At 32.9% G+C, this 21,354-nt stretch overlaps 1 protein-coding gene across 33 annotated transcripts in view; it reads left to right on the forward strand.

Moving 5' to 3' along the window:
* ADGRL3 (adhesion G protein-coupled receptor L3) overlaps nt 1-21,354 on the forward strand; it is a gene marked incomplete at both ends in the record, with an annotated part of 582,832 nt that overhangs the window by 101,944 nt on the left and 459,534 nt on the right. For 32 of the 33 annotated variants that reach the window (XM_079704517.1, XM_079704528.1, XM_079704539.1 and 29 more), the window contains one exon: nt 1,354-1,567. In XM_079704517.1, coding sequence (XP_079560643.1) covers nt 1,354-1,567 — 214 coding nt within the window. Of the gene's footprint in view, nt 1-1,353; nt 1,568-21,354 lie in introns of those variants that run through there. The other variant, XM_079704534.1, reaches the window with a different exon arrangement.

A 21,354-nucleotide genomic window follows, 5' to 3' on the forward strand; every position in this document is an offset into this window, starting at 1 on the left:
TATAATAAAAAAAAGATGAAGGGCCAAGAAACATGGAAATATATTTCATTGTATAAATGAAGTGGTGAAAATTCAATTAAGGATGTTATATAATTCTTTGTCTATCACATTGGCAAAATATAAAGGAATTGGTAATGTGTAGTTTTGAAGAGGAAAGTACTGCTGGTGGAAGTGTACAGTTGTATTAAGCTTTCTGGACATCTAGTTGTTGATATTTGCCAAATTTGAAATATATATTATGCCTTCATCAATTTCATTTATTAACATATACTGTAAAATATATTTGGATACTTATATATTTTTCTAAACTATTATAGCCAAGATACACAGGTAGGTTTATACTTCTTGCAGTATTATGACACAAAAACACTGGGACATTTTTTTTTTTTAATTTAATTTAATTTATTTTTTTATATGCAGGTTCTTTTTAGTCATCCATTTTATACACATCAGTGTATAGATGTCAATCATTTCTAAGTGCCCATTAACATAAGACCAATTAAATAATGTTTTATATGTATATGTAATGTAGCCATTAAAAATGAGGGATACAATATAGGAATGAAAAGATTTCCACCATGTATTGTTAAATTGAGAAGTAAAATAAATCAAGATATGAAACAATGTGTGTAGTGTGATACTACCGGATTAAAAATTACTTAAGTAAAATTAAAAGAGGAATGGGAAGAAATATACAATGTTTTTGTTTTTTTTCTGTAGATAGTTTTAATAGAAAAGTCACCACGTTGTTAAGTGCTTACCTCTTGACATTGGGGGAAATGTGTGGGAAGGGAGCTGAAGGAAAATTTAATTTGTCTCCTTACAAATCTCTATTTTCTTAAAGAACATTCACTATTTCTATAATTAACTCAAAAATATACTGATTATGTTATTACCTGAAACAATGAAACTGTTTCAAAATTGAAATAGATTATTTAAATAAGTATATATAAACTCAAGAGCAGTACGTTTTTTGTTGTTGTTCATGGTTTCTATTTAAAAAAACCAAACAAATACACACAGTATTCCTGAGGTTAATCTGAGAATCTTGTTTTACAAACTGCATGATATTTCTGTATAGTCTTTACCTCACATACCAGCCAGTGTTTTAGAAAATCCAGAGTGCTTTGTTCCATTTATAAGAAAAATACCTGTGAGATAAGGTTTCTAAGAAATAATTGTTATAGCTAGATTTTTAAAAATTCTGTCAAGTTACTGAAGTGAGAGATAGTCTACTTTTAGTTAAAATTATGAATTGCAACTGCTTTATTCCTTTATATTAGTATATCAGAAATGGGTACTTTTCCTTTCTATGTAACAAAGATGACTTATTTTTCTTCCTCCTCCTGGTAGCCTTCAGCCGTGCCCCAATTCCGATGGCTGTGGTCCGCAGAGAGCTCTCCTGTGAGAGCTACCCCATAGAGCTCCGCTGTCCAGGAACAGATGTCATCATGATTGAAAGTGCCAACTATGGGAGGACTGATGACAAAATTTGTGACTCTGACCCTGCTCAGATGGAGAATATACGATGCTATCTGCCTGATGCCTATAAGATTATGTCTCAAAGGTATGATATTTCTAATATTCTTTGTGCATTTAATATAAACTCTCAACATGCATCTGTGTGACATATTGAGCATAGGTACACATAAAATTGTGTACTTTAGGATACTTTGAACTACTTTTTCAATGTCAAACTATTCCCCATATCACTAAAATGCTAGTGCTAGAAATTGCAAATGGCATTTGGAAAATATTAGAATGTATTAGATTATTTATTGTTTCATGTGTTCTATTCTGTGTTCTCTAGAACTGAGTTCATTAGTTGAGAAACTAAATTTATTTTTCAGTTTTCATAAACAGAATTATGTAATTTTCTCCAGAAATTACAGAAAAATTATTTTACTGCTAACAATGATTTCCATTATTGTGGGAAAAAGAGTAAAATTTAAATTCAGAGGCAATTTTATAACTATTAATCAAAATATAATAAAGACTATTGACTAATGATTATTTGGCCTTGGAAAACAATAAAAAATATTACTTTGATATCTAGTATATAAATTAATTTATTTAATACTTTTAAACTATCTGAAATATTACCATAGTAAAATAGTATAAAGTACCATAGAATATCACTGGATAAGTAAAAAAAATATTCAATTCTAAAGAGACTGGTCAATTAGAATCTATACTACAGAAAGTTTATATTAAAATTTCTTGATAAATTAGTTAAATATTAAATATATCTCAAATATTTGTTCACCTATTATGACTTCTCAGAAATCAGTGAGAGTCATTCTTTTATGATAAGCCTTCATACTTTCTGACTACTTGCTCACAAAGTAATTTTTAAAAACTTAATCAATATATTATTTACTTAGTAAATTTGTTTTTCATTAGGATTTCTATTTAGGCATCTCTTTCTTTTGTTTAAGGACTTCTTAAAATATGGGGGAAATCAAACATATGTAAAAATAAGTTGAATTATAAAAGCAAAGACAGTGGGTTTTAAGGATTACCTTTCTTGTACTTAAGAAAGCCTGCCTTATTTTTAACCTTCTTGATACTTAAAATTCTGATATCTACATTGATAGTCAATATTTTTATAAATTTCTGTCATATAAATTATTCAAAGAAATTACCACATGCCAGGATTTTAATGATCAGAGCATCTGAGGTATACTTGAAGGATAGTGGTCTCTGGGCAAATCTGAGAGCTTTTATTTGTCTATTTCTAAAATGCTGGCTCATGCTAAGGTGAGTGTTAATGAGAAATAAGATTTTAAAATTAGCGATTCCATTTGATATGTTTGGTTGCATTTGGTTCTTCTTGTTGTCTCTTGTTGTTATATATTGACATACCTCCAACTATGGCTAAATTCTCTGACATTATACTTAAAAGAAATCTGATCATTTCGCTGCCTATAAGTGTTATAATCATCTTTCAGGAGTGGTTATTCCATAAGTAGTATGGAATGGGCACCATGACTAAATTGTTAGTTTATTTGTTTCAGTCAGAAAACCAAACACAGGATTCTTCAGAATCCATTCGAGAAGTGGGTTGAAGAGGATTTTCTGTGATTAGGTTTTCATTTAAAATGTAGCAGAAGCATTAACTTCACTAGCTTTTTGATCTCTATATGATTTTCACCAAAATTGTCTTAATCCTTTCATTGATATTATTAATGGCTCCCAAAATAAGCCCTTAATCTTATAATTATTGCAAAAAGTAGTTACAATGGATCCTCTGGAGCTACTGAATTATATGGGATGCATCTGTAAAGTGACAAATCTGCAGAGTAAAATTGCTTTAAGAACCCTGAGTAAACCATTTGTAGGAGCCTTCCTGGGGGGTTCTCAACTAAGAATTGTCAGTTAAAATAGCTGTGGTTGATTCTCCATGGAGGCAAGTTTCTTGCTTGTATTTAGACCATTAAATGTACTACATTTACACTTGTCCAAAATAAATGGAGAGAAGAAATCTGGTCTCATTTTGTAAGCTACCAAGATATGGGATGATCACGTCCACTTAAGCTGCTTTATAATGAACTCTCACTGTCACGCCAATGATAGCATGTTAAATAATGTTCATAATTACTAATTATGATATGGGCACATCATATTAATTATGATGTCAACAGTTTAAATAATGTGTTTGAATTAAAATAATAGTAGAAAAAATCTTTTCCAAAAGGTGTTTTAGATTATTGTGTTATCTTTCATTTAAACTTCTAGAAAGATATCATATCAGGCTAAAAGTTTTAAGCATGTCTCTACATGGGAGGATTATCACTAAACTCAAAAAATTATTTGTGTGTCTTTGCATAACCTTGTTAAAAACGCTTCCTAGCTTACTTCAGCCTCATAAATTAGACATATGTCACAGGCAAGGACAGATGTGAAATGTTATTCATGCAGATCTTTGAATACACGTTGAATAAATGGATAAATAAAACCGTACACTAACATGTTAGTTAGGTGTGAAAAAATGGGGACTTGAATCAAAAAGGTTATGACGTGTGATTTCCACATTTTTTTCCCCAGTAGAACTATGCCATCTGATATCTGCTCTAGAGAAGCCAGTTTCCTCACTGCCTTTCAGATTGAGCCTGGTGTTCTCAAATCTAAGTGTGTTCTCATGCCATTCTGTCCCCGACTTCTCTGAGTGTTCTGTGCTTTACTTTTTTCATTATACTACCAGAAGACTTTTTCATTATACTACTAGAATATATTTATTTATCCTTCTCAGAACTTCTGAGGCCACTCACCTGTTATCATCTACATCCATCATTTTTGCATCCAAACAATAAATGTGTAGTATCATATTTTAGACAATATTCTTGTATAAAATAAATTGGAGGCTTCTAGAGGGCAGACTTTCTGTTTATCTTACCTAAAACTAACTTTTAATATGTAATAATCAAATATATGTATATATATATATTTCAAATCAAACCAAATATATATATATTTCAAATCAAATATATGTATAAATTTAGAAATACACCATCCAATATTGTCATGCCATTTAAAAACTTTCTTAACTTTATTTTCTGAGTCATTTTTGTTTCTTTTTACTTTATATTTATATACTTAAAAGTTTAAAAAGATAGTACACATAGCTTTTGAATATAAATGTGAAAATGACTGTTGGCAACTGATAACTACAGAAGTTTTACATTTTAATGCAGCTGAGGTGTTTATGTTTTCTTCAGCTATTAATGGAAATACTTGAATTTTTTTCTCTTCAATCATTTTTATTGAAGTATAGTTGATAAAACTTGCATTTATTAATTCCACCAATACTTGAAAGTCCATGATATGCCATTCACTATGACAAATACTCTGCAGTTTGGTGGTTAAATAAGTCTGGCATGGTTCCTGTCCACAAAACTGTAGTTTTTTGGTGAATAAAAAACAAATAGCTATATCATTTGTTCAGTAATTTATTTTTATCTCAGTTACATTTATTGAAGAGTTCAAAACAAGAAAGCATACTCTTTTACCTAGATGATACTAGGGAGTATTCACTGAAGAGAAAGTGTTAAGCTCGTCCTTGAAGGATTGCAGCGTTAGTGGAACCGGAAGAGACCAAAGTGATATTAGATATATAAGTGGATGAACGCCAAAAAAGATCGTGGGAAACAGCTTCTCTTCAGTAACCCTTCACCCATCCTTCTCTGTCTTCACAAGCTTATTGGTGTCTGCTGTGCACAACTTACTCTCTCTAGGCCCTCTTCCAAACGTGCCTGAAGCCAACCCTCCACCATCATCCACCCCTATAGACCCAGTACACCTTGACAATTCGATGATAAACTAGCTTGGATGCTATTCCCTTGTCATTAAAAGCTCCGAAAAGTCCTTCTTATAAATTGGACATAGATTCCATCTAAATGTGGGAAGTTTGAATATCATATGTAATGATATCTTCATGCCAGCTTTTTATGAGAAATATTTTAAACATGTGGCATAACAGCCTTATTCTGCATAGAGTTGCTCATATTTTTATAGTTGAAAAAGAATTTTGAACAAGCATGTATATATGTATATGAAGTACAGTGATTTATTGAGGTATAATATATATACTGAAAATTGCACACATGATAAGTGTACAACTCAGTGAATTTTCATAAACCAAGCTTATCTAACAACAACTAAGTAAAGACAGAACATTAAGGGTACCTCAGACACCCCACCTTGTGCTTTGTACCAGCCATCCTCCTCTCAACCAAGAATTGCTGCTATTGGGACTTCTATCATCTTAAATTAGTTTGCTCATTTTGTAATTTAAATAAATAGATTCATATAGTATATTTCCTTTGGTGTCTAGCTTCTCTCATTCAGTGTATTCAGTTTTAAATATAACTTTATTGAAGCATTTTTATATATCAAATTCACCCATTTCGAGTGTACAAAGATTTTTTTTTTTTAGTAAATTTACCAAGTGATACAATCATCACCACAAGTCAGTTTTAGATCATTTACATCACCACAGTAAGATTCTTCACGCCCATTGTTGTTAATCCCCATCTCCTTCTCCACCCCATGCAATGACTAGTCTATTTTCTGTCTTTGTGTCCATCCTTCATGCATTAGTTTTTTAAGCTAAAACCTGAATATTTGAAGTCAAGTTAGATTTAGTGGGTGTTTCAGCGGGGATGTTGTCAAAGAAATACTAGCAGTTATTCCTGGAGGCATGGACATAAATATGTTGCTTGCCTTTTGAATTATGTTAGAATCAAAGATCATGAATCTACACATTTAAAAAGTACCCTCTTTAGAGTTTTCTATCAAGGAGAGATGTTAAATGTATAAAGTAGGGGTAATTTTTTTCTGATTAAGTGAGTGATTTAAGTTTTACTTTTAATCTTACAACACCATTTTAGCAATATTACATTTTCACATGTCATAGGTACATCAAGAACATGTGAAAAAAAAAAAAGAAAAAAGAAAAGAAAAAGAGGCAAGGAGGGAGAATTGTTTCTCACCTTTCCAGAAAAGTTATGTTTCAGTTTATATCAGTATCACTTCAGGGGATTTTACAGTATACAAAAAGGCCTTTGTTTTTGTTGTGTTTAATCCTGGGGAAGTTAAGAACTCTTTCAATAGCAGAAGAAGAAGAAGAAACGCCAGTGGCAGTTTTTGTATGTACATTGCTGAATAAATGTTCTGCAATAACTGTGTATGTAGACATGAGTTTTTCAATTTGAGTATTCTCCTTTTCTTCCTTGACAGATTCATTACATCATGTCTTGTATTTCTCTTATGAATTATAGCAGATCAAAAACAATCCCACATATCAGGGACTTTTCCATTGAATCCATGTTCTAATGCAGTAAAATTAACAAAAGAACAGATAGGCATAGAAATAGAAGGAGAAAAGGAGGGAAGGAAATGAAGGAAGGAAGGAAGGAAGAAAACTCCCATTCCCAAAGCCCAAATGTAGAGAATATGAAGAAACTGGAGAGTTTCTATCTGGAAGGCATTTATCTCTTCTTCTCTAATATTTTGTCCCATTTTGATTCTGAGAATACATATTTGATAATATTCTACTAAAATGCTTCCTAGTAATCTTTACTAATATTAACTTAATTTTGAATGAAATTATATGTTATGTATGTGTAGTTTGAAATTCAAAAAGTTAGTAAATGATTCAAGTATTTCAGGATAGCTTAGGATAAAAGTTAAAGGGAGTTGTGTTGGCTGTCTCTTACAGGTCTTGGGGAGTATTAACCCTTTGTGCAACCATTTTCTAAGTACTGTTCATGGAAACGTGGACTCCCTGAGTCCTTTCTTGGGATTCCACAGGGTCCAAACTATTTTCATAAAAATTCTGACATAAAATTTGCCATTTTCATTGTATTTGACATAGGCACTGATGGTGCAAAAGCAGTGGTAGGTAACTGTGGGCATCTTAGCAGGGATCAAGGCAGTAGCAACAGTGTAATTTTAAAAATGTCAGGTATTTTAATTTCTAATATGATAAATATTGATAGCTGTAACTCGTATAAACTGATAGTCTTTGAGAATCTTAATTATTTTGAGAGTTAAAAAGGTCATGAGACAAAAACAGGAAAATGGATGATTCATCAAACACAACTATTTTTTCATTTCTATTTACTGGCTGAAAATTAGTGATTTATGTTTTGTTTTCATTGTTTTTACATTGCATAATACTCATTCTATTTGCTTTAAAATCATCTAGATATTTTCTATGAGTGAATTATTTTTGAAGGGAAGAATATCTGCATGTTATAGAGTAGCCCCTGCTAATACAGAATCAAATGAGAATTAGACTCATTGCCTGAAAATTACTAACATAATTTTCTGTTCAGACATTAATAATTTTCATAAAATTATGAAACCTCCTTAAATTAAAGATAAAATGATTAAAACAATAGAAACTTAGAATAGCTAATTTTTAAATAAAAGTACTGCACAGGTTAACTGTATGATTTTGTAGGAGGGGAGGGAGAGCCCTGCCATGATATTATTCTAAACACAAATAGGTTGGAAGAACTAAATTTATAAGTGTGTATACTAGGAAAAACATTTTTCAATTTAATGTATTGTTGATGTCAATTTTCTTTTTTAAAAAGAGTCAACCTTGTAAAGACAGAGTTTAAGAAGTTTTGGGCACTCTTTGTTTCCAGGCACTCTTTAAATTTTCTGAGTTCTTTGTAATTTAGCAGTGTTAATGGTAATTCCAATGCTTGTAGCCATTAGTAAATGCATTGGCAAACAAACTAAACAAAATAAACCTAGAAAGGACCTAGAAATACAGGTAGAATGAGAATGATAGATTTACCTGGAATTTTCCCTGTTTCTCATAGATTTATAAAACATAAGAATCACTTTTTTTCATTCATAGTAAATGACAATCATAATCGTCTCCCCACCTCTAGCTTTTTAGAAATTTTTTACTCTGTGGTCATTATGTAGAACTTGACATCTTGTGTAAAGTGTTTAGAAGATATTACCAAGAGAAGAAACATAAGTAGTTTCTGAAAATTAGAGAATATAGGATAAAAACACTGAAGCAATTATCTTGAGTATAGCTTAAATCCAAATGGAAAATAACTAAGCAGATTATGAACATAAATTCTGTCACTGATTAATGGGATGTCACTGGACTCTGGAGGAAAATAATTTACAGTGATATGTAGCAGATATTTAGAATAAATACCTCAGTTTCTCTATCATTACAATGATTTTAAAGATTGCTGAGGATATTGGGGCAGTGGCTTTCGAAGTACTTTGCCTTTCAGTTTTTGTTTTACTGATGAGGAGGCTAAGTTACACAGAGTTAAGAAATTTACCTGAAATTACTTAACTTACTGTATGATGGTGCAAACATACCTGCTCTCTTTGGGCACAAGGCCTGTGATTTTTTACTGTGCTCTCTTTTCTTCTTCTAAGACACTAAGAATACTTTTTTTTTCTCTTTTTTTAAATTAGAGTGTAGTTGATTTACAATATTGTGTTAGTCTTAGATATACAGCAAAGTGATTCAGTTATATATATATATATATATATTTTTCCAATTATTTTTCTACTATAAGTTATTATATTGAATATTGTTCCCTGTGTTATACAGTAAATCCTTGTTACTCATCTGTTTTATGTAGAGTAGGTTGTATCTGTTAATCCCATACTCATAATTTATCCCCCCCTTTCCCCTTTGTAACCATAAGTTTGAGTTCTAATTCTGTGAGTCTGTTTGTGTTTTGTATATAGAATCATTTGTACTATATTTTTAGATTCCAGATATCAGTGATATAATATTTATCTTCATCTGACTTCCCTCAGTATGATAACCTCATACTAATTGCTGCAAATAGTAATATTTCATTCTTTTTTATGACTGAGTAATATTCCATTGTGTTTATATACCATATCTTCTTTACCCATGCATGTGGTGATGGACACTTTGGTTGCTTCTATGTCTTGGCTCTTGTAAATAGTGCTGCTATGAATATTGGGGTACAAGTATCTTTTCGAATTAGAGGGGTTTTTTCCTGGATATATGCCCAGGAGTGGGAATGCTGGGTCATACGTATGGTAGCTCTATTTTTAGTTTTTTAAGGAAACACCATACTGTTTTTCATAGTGGCTGCCCAATTTACATTCCTACTAACAGTATAGGAGAGTTATTATCTATAGACTTTTTGATGATAGCCAGTCTGACAGGTATGAGGTGATACCTCATTGTGGTTTTGATTTGCATTTCTCTGATAACTAGTGATACACTAAGAATAATTTTTGTTACAAAGAAAGGTCTTTTCCCTTTTTTAGTACATCAGAAAAAGCAAGTCAGATAGTCAAATCTACATTTTATATAATTCCATCTGTTGGTTAAACAAGAGACGGGTTTTAATAAAACCAACCTTACAAAATTGATCAGTGTAGCCATTTAGTTTCATCTTCAGGAAAATATCCTTAATATTTAGGATATTATGTGCTTGAATAACTAGAAAGCATATTCAGTTGTTATTGATAATAATAATACCTGTTAACATTTATCGTGTGCTTTTTATTTGCCGTAAACTCTAGTAATGAATTTACCTTTCATTATCTCATTTATTCCTCTCAATAACACTAAGAGATACATATTGTTATCACTTCCATTATACAAATAAGTAATTAAAGCACATAGAAATTAACTTGCTGAAGAATTTATTTTAAGCCAATGTACTGTTGCCTTATTTGAGGATTTGGGGTTTTGTTTATTGTAGCAATGATGATAAAATGATAAAATGTTAAGATTAGTTAAGAACATGCTCCTGATTATGATCATGATGGTGAGAAAAGAAACTCATTCCATCTCATGGAAACATTCAACCAAATATTGGATTGGTTTGTCTCAGCTTTGATTAATGTTCAGTTACAGGCATACATAGATTTTTATTTTTGAAGTTTTTGATAGAAATGATTAAATTATTGTGAATCTGAAACTCTCCAGCCTCTCAACCCCTTTTTTATTTGAATCAATTATGTTTATAAAATGTTTTGTATGATGTCATGTTTCTTGGAAAAACATGCATTGATAGAACAGAGCCAATTGTATTACTAAATATTCCAGCTATAACCGTATATAAAGCAATATTTATTGACAACTTTGTATGAGCCAGGCAGTGTTCTAAGTACTTTATATGAATTAACTCATTTAATTCTTTGTTCATTCCTATGAAATGGATACTATTGTTATCCTTACTTTACTGATGGGGGAACTAAAGCACAGAGAGTTTGATTAACATCCCAAAGTTACACAGTTACATGGCAAAGCTGCAGTTTTAACCTAGGAAATCCAGCTTCAAAATCCAGGATAACTACTTCAATCTCTTGGCTGGTGTGCTCTGTCTAAATTTTCTATTTTTAATAAAAAGCCTAACCCAGGAAATAAGTATGAACCAGTCACTCTTCCTGAAAAGAAAACACATGTGTGTGCGTCTGTGCAGGTTCACGGACACACATATGTACACCGTTAAGTGGTTTGTTGTCATATTCACATACAAATAATGAAAACATGACATGAAACTTATTAAACTATATGACATTTATTTTCTGCCTTAGGATAAGTTTTCAAGAAAAATCACTCAAGTACTTGTGATAAAATTTTTCATAAGAAAAACTATGAAATCAGATTTTGTTATTGTTTTTAACATTTTAGAGTTTATAGGGAAACAATTATCTATAGAAATATTCAGTAAAGGTGAACTTATGGGTGATAATGGGAATAATACACCAGTTTCTATATGTCTATGGAAATAAAAGAAAATAGGTATCAGTTAATGTGCAAACTTTAGAACAATGAGGACTCATGAGAGAAGCTAAATATATCATGTGGGCACTTTGAAATACTTGTAAATGAGAAAATGTATCATGCCAGCCTTTTTTACTCAAACTTGAATGTAAGTAACAGTGTGCATTAAAATTTCTAATGTTTTATATAATGAGATTTTAAACAGCATTAAACTCCACAAAGTTTTTGATAATAGTTATAAAAATGAAAGTGGATCTTTATTTGTACCACACTATGGTAACTTTGCTTTATTATACAGGTCAGTTTATTCTTATTTGATATTTTCCATTTTATTTTTCATTTTCTACCAAGTTATGCTGAAAACATATTGGTAAATTTGTCTCCATGAATACTCTATTAGACACAAGATTTAACTGATTTATTTTTTCTTTATTCTTAAGAATATGACTAAATAAAATATAGTTAATAAATCATCTGCGTAATACATTTTCAATTTCTCATTATGTGATCTGATTAGTTTAACTCTAAGAAAAATGGTATTTCCCAATTGTTGGGGAATAGCCATTACTCTAACATTTGTTAATATGAAAAAATGAATTTATTGATACCAGTTTCTATAAAATTAGATATTTACTTTATCACGTGTGTTGCAGGAAGATATGTAAATCATATTTATTTGTAACTTGGTTTACCAAATGGTAAAAGCAAAATATGTTTCTTCATGTATATGGGCTTATTTCTATATATAAATATATGTTTGTGAGCTATGGCTCAAAAAAAACTTTGATCTTTCCAAAAATGCTAGTACCCATGACTATTAGTACTATCAACCTTATGAAAATAAACATTTGGAACTGTTTCTTGGACTTGTTAGTGTATTGAGGAAGTAATATTAGGAAAAGAATATAATTCTACAAAAATATTGCCATATAAAAATGAGAAAAACGTACTTCAAAAGTATTGTAAAAGACAAAAAGAGAAATTAAATGGCTATGGGTTCAAACTTTCAAAGGTAACAATATAGTAATGTTATGTGAAAGATTTATGAGTCCTCTACCAACATGAACATCTTATTAAAGACAATATTCTAATATTATCTCCTGATTTAATGGCATTGATTTTTAATTTCATAGTAATAGTACTTTTTGTTTTAGTTTCAGAATTATGCCCACCAAGGCCAGACAACATGCTACATCCTTGAGCATTTCTGTTATATATGAATATTTATATATGTGATTCTGATATATATCTAAATGTTCCTAATTTTATTTAGATACTATTTTTTATTATCTTATTTCTCTCCCCAAACCACAACTTTTTGTCTTTCCATTAGCATATGCTGTAAAAGTACCTGAAATCAGTCTCATTGCTTACAGTCTTCTAGACAGTGTGAATTATTTCTCTGAAGGTACTTTAGAAATTAGGTTCACAAACATATACTCCTTTTTCACAAATTAGTCTCTGCAAAATTTGTCACATTAAAAGGCCTTTCACCTTTCCAAGGAATTCAAGTAGATCATTCTTGCCTGAGGAGATAAGATTCTGAATTATTTCCAAGTTCAGGTCTTAAAAAACAAAACAAAATAAAACAAAACAATAACTAGAGTCTTTCAAATGACTTTACATTCAATTATTTCCTCCAATAGCATTTCCCTGCTGTGACATAAAAAAAAAATACTACAACTATAACAACAAAAATTATATATAATCTTTCAATAAAAGACATGGAAAAGCATAAATTAATAAAAGCAACACAAGCCCACATGGATATTGGAATGGAATATGAGCCTCATTATGCAAATTAACAGAAAAAAATGTGTCTCAGAATAAGTTGTGAAGTGCATAACATGTATCTAAAATGTAACATTATTATATGTAAAGGAAAAGATAATTATCCATGTGATATAATGAATACATATTTTATAGCTGTAATTGCATTATAAAAGAAGGTCAGCGACAAATGACAAAAGGAGCTGCAACATAACTCTTATCCCCCAGATACTTTTAGTCTGTTGTACCACAATTTCTTGTGGGAAACAATTGAAAAGCATGTTGTTTTGATGGTTATAGCATGAACTCAGTGTATCCTTAGAGTGGCAGCTTTGAAACTGTTATGTCAGCAGTGTTGGCATTACATGTGTATACAGACACATGTACACAAACACAAATAAAAGAGAACATAACTTCTGAGATATAAGTATAGAGCATTTATGATATGTGCTTCTTGAATGCAGATTAATTTTAAGAAAAAATGTATTTGCCCTGTAATCACATAGTTACATCGTTATCTAATGGGTCAAGATTTCAGGCGATTTTCTTTTTTCTATCATTTATTAAGTAGAGGGATATATTTCTCATCGATTTATTTGATTATTTTATTTTAAAATATTTTTATTTGTGTTAGGATGATAGAGCAGATATATTTATTTTATTTTACTGTTGATGGTACTGATGCTTAAACAGATAAAATGATTAATCCAAGGTTAAATGTGACCCTGTGCCTTTAAATTTATTTATAGATTCACTAATCTATTTTTAAAACTAGTTTATTTGGAAAACAGATTGACTCATATTTGGTTTTATGAAATAAAAGTATGTCTTTCATTAATTAGCAAAATGAAAAAACAGTTTAAATTCTTAGACTTTACAATTCAAAAATAAAATTTCCTAATTATAAGTGGAAGCAAATTAGAAATGAGATATTCAACAAAGGTGTAGAGACTTTTTAAGAAAAAGTTGTCTCTTGGAGCTCCAAAATTATATTAGCTTTAGGAAGATGTTTAGAAACCACCCCCTTACTGCTCGAACACGTATGCCTCATCTTGTAGGTTCAGCATATGTGCTTTGACATCTTTGCAGCAGACTTTGGTTTGAAATCCAAGACGTGTCCTGGTGCACATTGCTTCTCTGAGCAAGTTAGAAGTAATATACTTGCCTTGAAGGGCCATAATGAGAATCGAAAAGTTTATGTTTTTTCACATGTATAATAGCACAATATTAAAGTGGTTATTATTATGACTAGCGGTAAATGTTTCTGTATTATCGTCTATTGTTGAATAAGAGGTGTCATTCTGGATTTTAATATTTGTTTTCCTATGTAAGTCAAAAGAGAAGTGCTTAAAGAATTCCTGTCTCAGAAAGACTCTCCATTATGTCTTTAGCAATACATCAAGTTCATATTTCAAAGAAATATGATAGGATTTATTTACACTTGTAAATGTTTGTCTGGCTGTACTTATTTTAATTTTCTTTTTTAAGTTTATGATCTCTGTATAAAGAGTTCTGGTTCTGGGAAAATCCTTAAAGCACATGAAGTTTATCATTGAAGCCAGAAAGGTTTTTTTGGGAGGCAGGGTTGGAGGCTTTCACTTCTTTATGTTCTGGGACCTCAGGCCTCATTTTTTTAGTGTGTATAGTCTCTGTTCCCTATCCTAGTCCTTGCTTTATAGTCCTATATAAGAATGTCATTACTTTCTTACTTTAAAATTATCTCTGGGGTTTCCCTGGTGGCGCAGTGGTTGAGAGTCCACCTGCCGATGCAGGGGACACGGGTTCGTGCCCCGGTCCGGGAAGATCCCACATGCCACGGAGCGGCTGGACCCGTGAACCTTGGCCGCTAAGCCTGCACGTCCGGAGCCTGTGCTCCACGATGGGGGAGGCCACAGGAGTGAGGGGCTCGCGTACCGCAAAAAAAAAAAAAAAAAAAAAAAAAAAAACCTCTGAATCTTAGAATTGTTCCAATTTCAGGTGAAGCACATGCCTCAAAATGAGGGAAGAAGGCTCACCAAAGTTATATCTGTATGGTCCTGACAGAGAATGAGATAAATAGATGCTGGGGAGGTAATCAAAACTATCCACTCCTGCTCCAAATTCAGAATTTTATGTGGAATATCACAAAATGATTTACCCTTAAATAGGAATAATGCCAGGTGTAATACTGTATAATATATTACAAAGCTATTATTATTTCTTGAAAGTGTTTGTTTCCCTCTTAGGAATTCATCTACATACTTACAAGAGGCTATATTTCGAGCTATGAAAATGTCACTAGCTTGGCAAGAAATGTGGCTTGGGAATGTCTGCACAAATCATTTCTTTAGTCTTGGTGTTGAATAATCAAATTTTGTAGATATTCTCTCTTCTAGTTAAGGAAGTGATTTCAAATAATAATCTTCGTAGATTTTTAAAGGAAGTCTTATACTTGTGAATTCCGTCTCACCAGTGTCATTTCATTCTGTCATTATTGTTGGAAACATCTTGATAGACCAAGGAAGAGTCACCCACACACTGTTTACATCAGTAATTAACAGAGATAGAATTTTAGGAGGGATTTTAGGCAGTGTCATCACTCCAGAATTTTCCTCTTAATGAAGTAACTAGCACAGTGGGCGGCCAGCTGAATTTTTAAACCCAGCAGGCAAGATTGTGAAATAGAAACTATTAAGTGTCAGAAAGAAGGGTTTGAATATAACGTTTGCTACTACTGAAAATGATAAGAGGCTCTCTTGTAAGGAAATGCCTCTTTGACAATCCAGTCTAGGAGCTTAGAAAACTTCAGGGCTCTTTCCAAATACATGTTGCCATACATTTTCTAGTATAGCTGGACATTTTGTAGGCTAAGGCCACAAAGCCTAAATAGGATCAGAATTCTCTGGCTTGTGAAGGCTCTCCTCCCTAAGACTAGAACCAGAATTATTTAAGTAGGCTCTTTTACATATACCTATAGGTTTGGGAATAAACTAGTCGTCTCTCAGCACCGAGGTATTGATATTTTCAGAAGGAAAAATTGAAAAAGGAACAAGCAGCTGTTTGAAAAACTAAACATACTAACTACCATTCCTCTTAGTTTTTTTCCTGCCTTTTCCTGACCTCTGGCCTTTGGGTTAATGGCATCAATGGCTAAGAATGGTTCCAATTGCAGGGAGGCACATGCCTAAAAATAAGGGAAGAATGCTCACCAAAAGTAAATCTGTATGTTCTTGATAGAAAATGAGAGATATAGATGCTGGGGAGATAATCAACTCTATCCATCCCCTACTCCAAATACAATTCAGTATTTTATGTGGCATATCATAAAACGACTTCCCCTTTACTGGAAATAACAATGCTAATCACAAAGACTCAGAATCTCAGAATCTTTCAGGTCTCTGCAGTACCACCTCCCCCACATGAACCAAACCAAGCCAAAGAAGATAAACGTTGTTCCCACATGGTAGTACTTCACTTCTGAAAGAAAGAGAAGCAGTGCCTCTGTTTCAGCCTCATAGCACTGGATGCCTTATGATCTGATTGGAGATCTTGCCTGAAAGAAGAGATTTTTGGCACTAATTAAATTTGAGTTCAAATTTTAGTTTTGTTGCAAGTTTTACATAGGCCTTTGTGAATTCTCCCTCTCTTTTTTTTAATAAGTTTATTTATTTTATTTATTTATTTTTGGCTCTATTGGGTCTCCATGCTGTGCACGGGCTTTCTCTAGTTGCGGCGAGAGGGGGCTATTCTTTGTTGCAGTGCACGGGCTTCTCATTGCGGTGGCTTCTCTCGTTGCGGAGCACAGGCTCTAGGCACGTGGGCTTCAGTAGTTGTGGAACTTGGGCTCAGTAGTTGTGGCTCGCGGGCTCTAGAGCGCAGGCTCAGTAGTTGTGGCACACGGGCTTAGTTGCTCCGTGGCATGTGGGATCTTCCCTGACCAGAGCTTGAACCCTTGTCTGCAGCATTGGCAGGCGGATTCTTAACCACTGCGCCACCAGGGAAGCCCTCCCTCTCTTTTCATCACTCATCTGAGGAGACTAATAATGAAGCCCTGGGCTGGCATACACCCCTGAGTGTGTGCTGGTGCTTCTGACCTGAGACCTGGATGCCTCCTTTATGTTGGCATCGGCCTTCCACTCCAGCTTGTCAAGGTCAAACTGCTGAAAGAAACTGGATGTGGGAAGCACTGGTCAGGTTTCACACTAACCGCAACCTCTAAAATTACTTAAAATTTTTAAAATCAGTGGTATTTTCGCTCGGAAATAAAATGTTTGTCCAAGTTAAAAATGAGAAATGCCATCATGTTTTGCTCTTAGAAGGAAATAACTAGCGAATTCAGTAATGAAAGTTTTTAAATGTTTAAAATTTTGTATTATGACAACAGAAAAAAAGTCTTAAAACGATGTAAAATCTCAAATGATTTCTTCTTCCCCTTTCTTTAGCTCAAATTGCACTTTTAAATTTGATAAAACAATTCTATATGTTCTACAATAAAAATAATTGCTGCAGTTTTTACAGCATCCTAACTTCTCTTGTTAACACATATACTAAATGAACCATTGTTAGATATTGCATAGTAAATTGTGTAATTCATTTGTAGCAGAAAATAAAAATAAACAAACTATATACTGCTTTTAGCAGTAACCAAACACTTGAAAATCATTTTCCATTTCCATCTGAATAAATAAATAAATAAAAAGTCTATTATAAACATATGAGGCCTATTAATCGACCAAAAATTAGGAAACTTATTCATTATAGGAAGAAACTACTGTGCACTAAAATGCAAATCAAAAGTTCACTCTTCTGGTTATTTGGAAACCTTTAAAGTTGTCTTATTTGAAAAGACAGGAAAGGAGAGAGTCAGATATTAGAGGAAAGAGAAAGGTATTTCTATTTAAATCCCTGGCCTTCAAGAACGCAACTAATTAGCTGCTTCCAAGTTGTCAGCCTTGTTACCTGGCTAAGGTTTCCAAACCAGAAAGGGAGGAAGGTAATGGAGGCTTCTTCACCCTGAGAGCAGGGTAGAGGAAGGTGGAATGCATAGGGAAAAACCATAGATAGACAGCTTCCCTCGGTCTGTGTGCATCTGGCCTGTAACTAGTGTTCACAACAGCCAGTCTTTAGCTTGTTTGTACCGTCCTTCACTGTTGCCATTTCCCCTATCAGAAAATGTAAATCATTTTAATAGTAGGCCCAAATAAACAACCTATATGGTATATACATCTCAAAAAAGTAAAGCAATGCATGCCAACCAAACTAAAATCACTTGGATTATCTACTTCTTGGGTCATCAGGGGTTCACAGAAGATTGTGAAAAGAAACTACACTTTATTGAGGACATTTTAGTTCCTTATACCACCTCAGCAGAACTTTGTCCAGGCTCTCCTTTTACCTTTGTGCCTTGACTGTGGTCCTTTGTGTCAAGATGCTTTGGTTGGTAAAACATAATTTGGAACAAAGGATCCACTGAAGTGGAGGGAAAAAAAGGAAGAAAAGAAGGAAGTAACTTTTGAAGAATTTGGATCATTGAAAAGTAATCTTTTTCACTTTTTATGTATATGCATTGAGTAAAGAAGACTGTTAATTTTGTTTTGTGAAAGAGACCTTGATGTTTCATAAGAATTGTCAATAGCAAACGTGTCTGCAACAATAGTAAATAATGTGATGCTCCTTCTTAGAAGGATCTGGCAGCTCTACTTGAGTCATTTGTAATGAATGCAGTGATATGTACTCTCATTAATCATTCCATATTCTATATAAACACTATGAGGTACAAGTAGTTCAAATACTTATAATCTAGGGATATGATTATATTATGGGTAGTTCAAGATCCTTGATTTCAAACTAAAAGCATAAGAAAAACCAGAAGCCTGCTCTGTTTTGTCAATAAAATTACTTCGATACAAAAAGTACAAGTTTTACTTCTCAAACATCCAACAAATACCCACAGTTTCTATATTGCAGTTGACCTTTATTAAAAGCTTATATATGTGAAATGAGTATTGAAAGCTGATGGTAAACAAGTCCAGGCTTGGTGGCACAAATAGACTCAAATTAACCACAGAGATAAGCTATTACTAAAGATACTTCCACTTAATGCACCTTTGCCACGAATCCTGATAACTGCTAGGAACTTAAACATGACTAAAATCGTTCCTCACTATAAGGAAGTTTAAGGGAGAAGATTACATAAGCAATTACATTGAATAAAATGTGGTAGATACAGTAAGAATGATACAGATAACTAAAGGACTAAATGAAAGGGCTCCTAATGTAGCCTGAAGTGGACTGGGAAGCTAAGGGGTAAAATCTTAGCTAAGTCTTAAAGTGGACATGAGAAAGGCATCAGAAGGGTATTCAGGGCTAAGGAGAGATATGGGATTGCACAGATGTGAAGGGAACTAATGTAGTTCAGTGACACTGGAAGTTAAACTGTAAACCAGAGACTAGGAAAACATGAGGTATATAGAGACAAAATAATGGCCTTGACTATCATGTTCAGAATATTGGATTTTATAATGACTGTAGTAATTTGCTAGGGCTGGCATAACAAAATACCACAGACAGTATAGCTTAAACAACAGATATTTAATTTCTAACAGTTCTGGAATTTAGAAGTTTAAGATTAAAGTGTTGGGAGATTTGTTTTCTCCTGAGGCCTCTCTCCTTGACTTTCAGATGGCTTCTGTGTGTCCTCACATGGCCTTTTCTCTGTACATATGCATCCCTGGTCTCTTCTTCTTTATATAAAGACATCAGTCCTATTGGATTAGGGCCTGTCCTATAGCTCATTTAATTTTAATTACTTCTTTAAAGCCTCTCTCTCCAACTGTGGAAGTTAGGGCTTCAGCATATGATTTGAGGGACACAGATCTGTCTGTAACAGTAATTATGAAGAGGGTCCGCTGAAGGGTTTTAAGTGAAGAAGTAAATTCCTGCATTAGGAAAATTTGTGTCTACATGCATAATGAAGATAGATTTGAAGGGGAAAAATAATGGAGGCCTGAGGACGAGTTAGAAACATATAACAAGTTTTTCACTGTGAGAGGCTTGATCTAGGGCAGTTGTAGAATGAATGGAGAAGGGGAGACTGAGTTGAGAAAAATCTATCGTTAATGGGATACAGAGGGTAAGGGGATAAAAAAATAAAAGTCCCAACTTCTGTCTTAGGAAAATAGATAGTGGTATGGGCTGACACAGAAAGGGAATAAAAACCGACCTTCAGCGCTGGACCAATCTGCCTCCACTACCTGTCTCCCACAGTTGCCCACACAGCTTTGCCTCTTTGATCTTGTCTCTTTGTACACCCAGTCTTGCTCCTTCTAATCCAGCCACGATGGTGTGTCCTTGAACATGACAGACACCCACCACCTAACAATGCTATGAGTTGATCAAGGTAACAGCAGAAGCATTGTTCTCATTACCTTGCTGTGGAATGCTGTAGACAAAAGTACATACAGAAAAATAGAAAAACCTCCTAAGTACAGTCAGCATTATAAATAAACTGAGAAAAAAAACAAAACAACACAAAAATCCCAAAACAAACAAAAAGTGAGGCAAAATTAGAAATGTAAAAGGGAAAGAAGTAGCATTTTGCAGACTCATTCAATCAGTATTTCTTTATTTATGTATTGAAATATAAAGACACACTCTGGTGGTTTTGGGTGATAATGATAAGAAATGTTAAACTAGGGGTATGTACACTCTCTAGAGGTTTGCCATTGGAACGCTAACCATGTGCGGTTAGGCCTTTTTTATTAAGGAGAAGTCAGAAATTGGAGTTTTATAAAAATCTCCTAAATTCTATTGGATCACTTAAAAAATACATTAGGTGGGTTGAACAAAGTATATCTGAAGAAGAGATTCAGCTTGTATTTGACTGGTGTCTACTAGAATCTGGGGATTCAAATATGAATTATCATGAATGATGATTATTACTTCAAGAAGTCAATGAATAGGGCTCTATTTAATCTTCTGTTTAAAATGCATTTCAATCATTCAAGGATCTTAATTAGTGTAGACAATCCCTTAAGTTCACAAAACTGACAATCTCAGGGTTTGTTTCAGTTTACTTTCAAATTCACAGCATGCACTTACATTCCAAGATTTTTCTGGGTGGTGGTAATGAAAAGAGGAGCTAAAGACCATCAGGGTATAGCTTTGCAACACAAACTGGAGTTATGTCAAAGCTAGGTTTTCATAATTACATTTGGCCAGAGCCAGATAGTAAAATAATAAATGATTATAGGCTTATTAAAAATGTTTTCCCTCAGACATGATGTCATTAGAAATGGTATGCCTTCACTTATTTGTAATTTGAGAAGATGTTGCCTAAG

This window comes from Hyperoodon ampullatus (genome assembly GCF_949752795.1).
Source record: "Hyperoodon ampullatus genome assembly, chromosome: 1".
NCBI lineage: Eukaryota > Metazoa > Chordata > Mammalia > Artiodactyla > Ziphiidae > Hyperoodon > Hyperoodon ampullatus.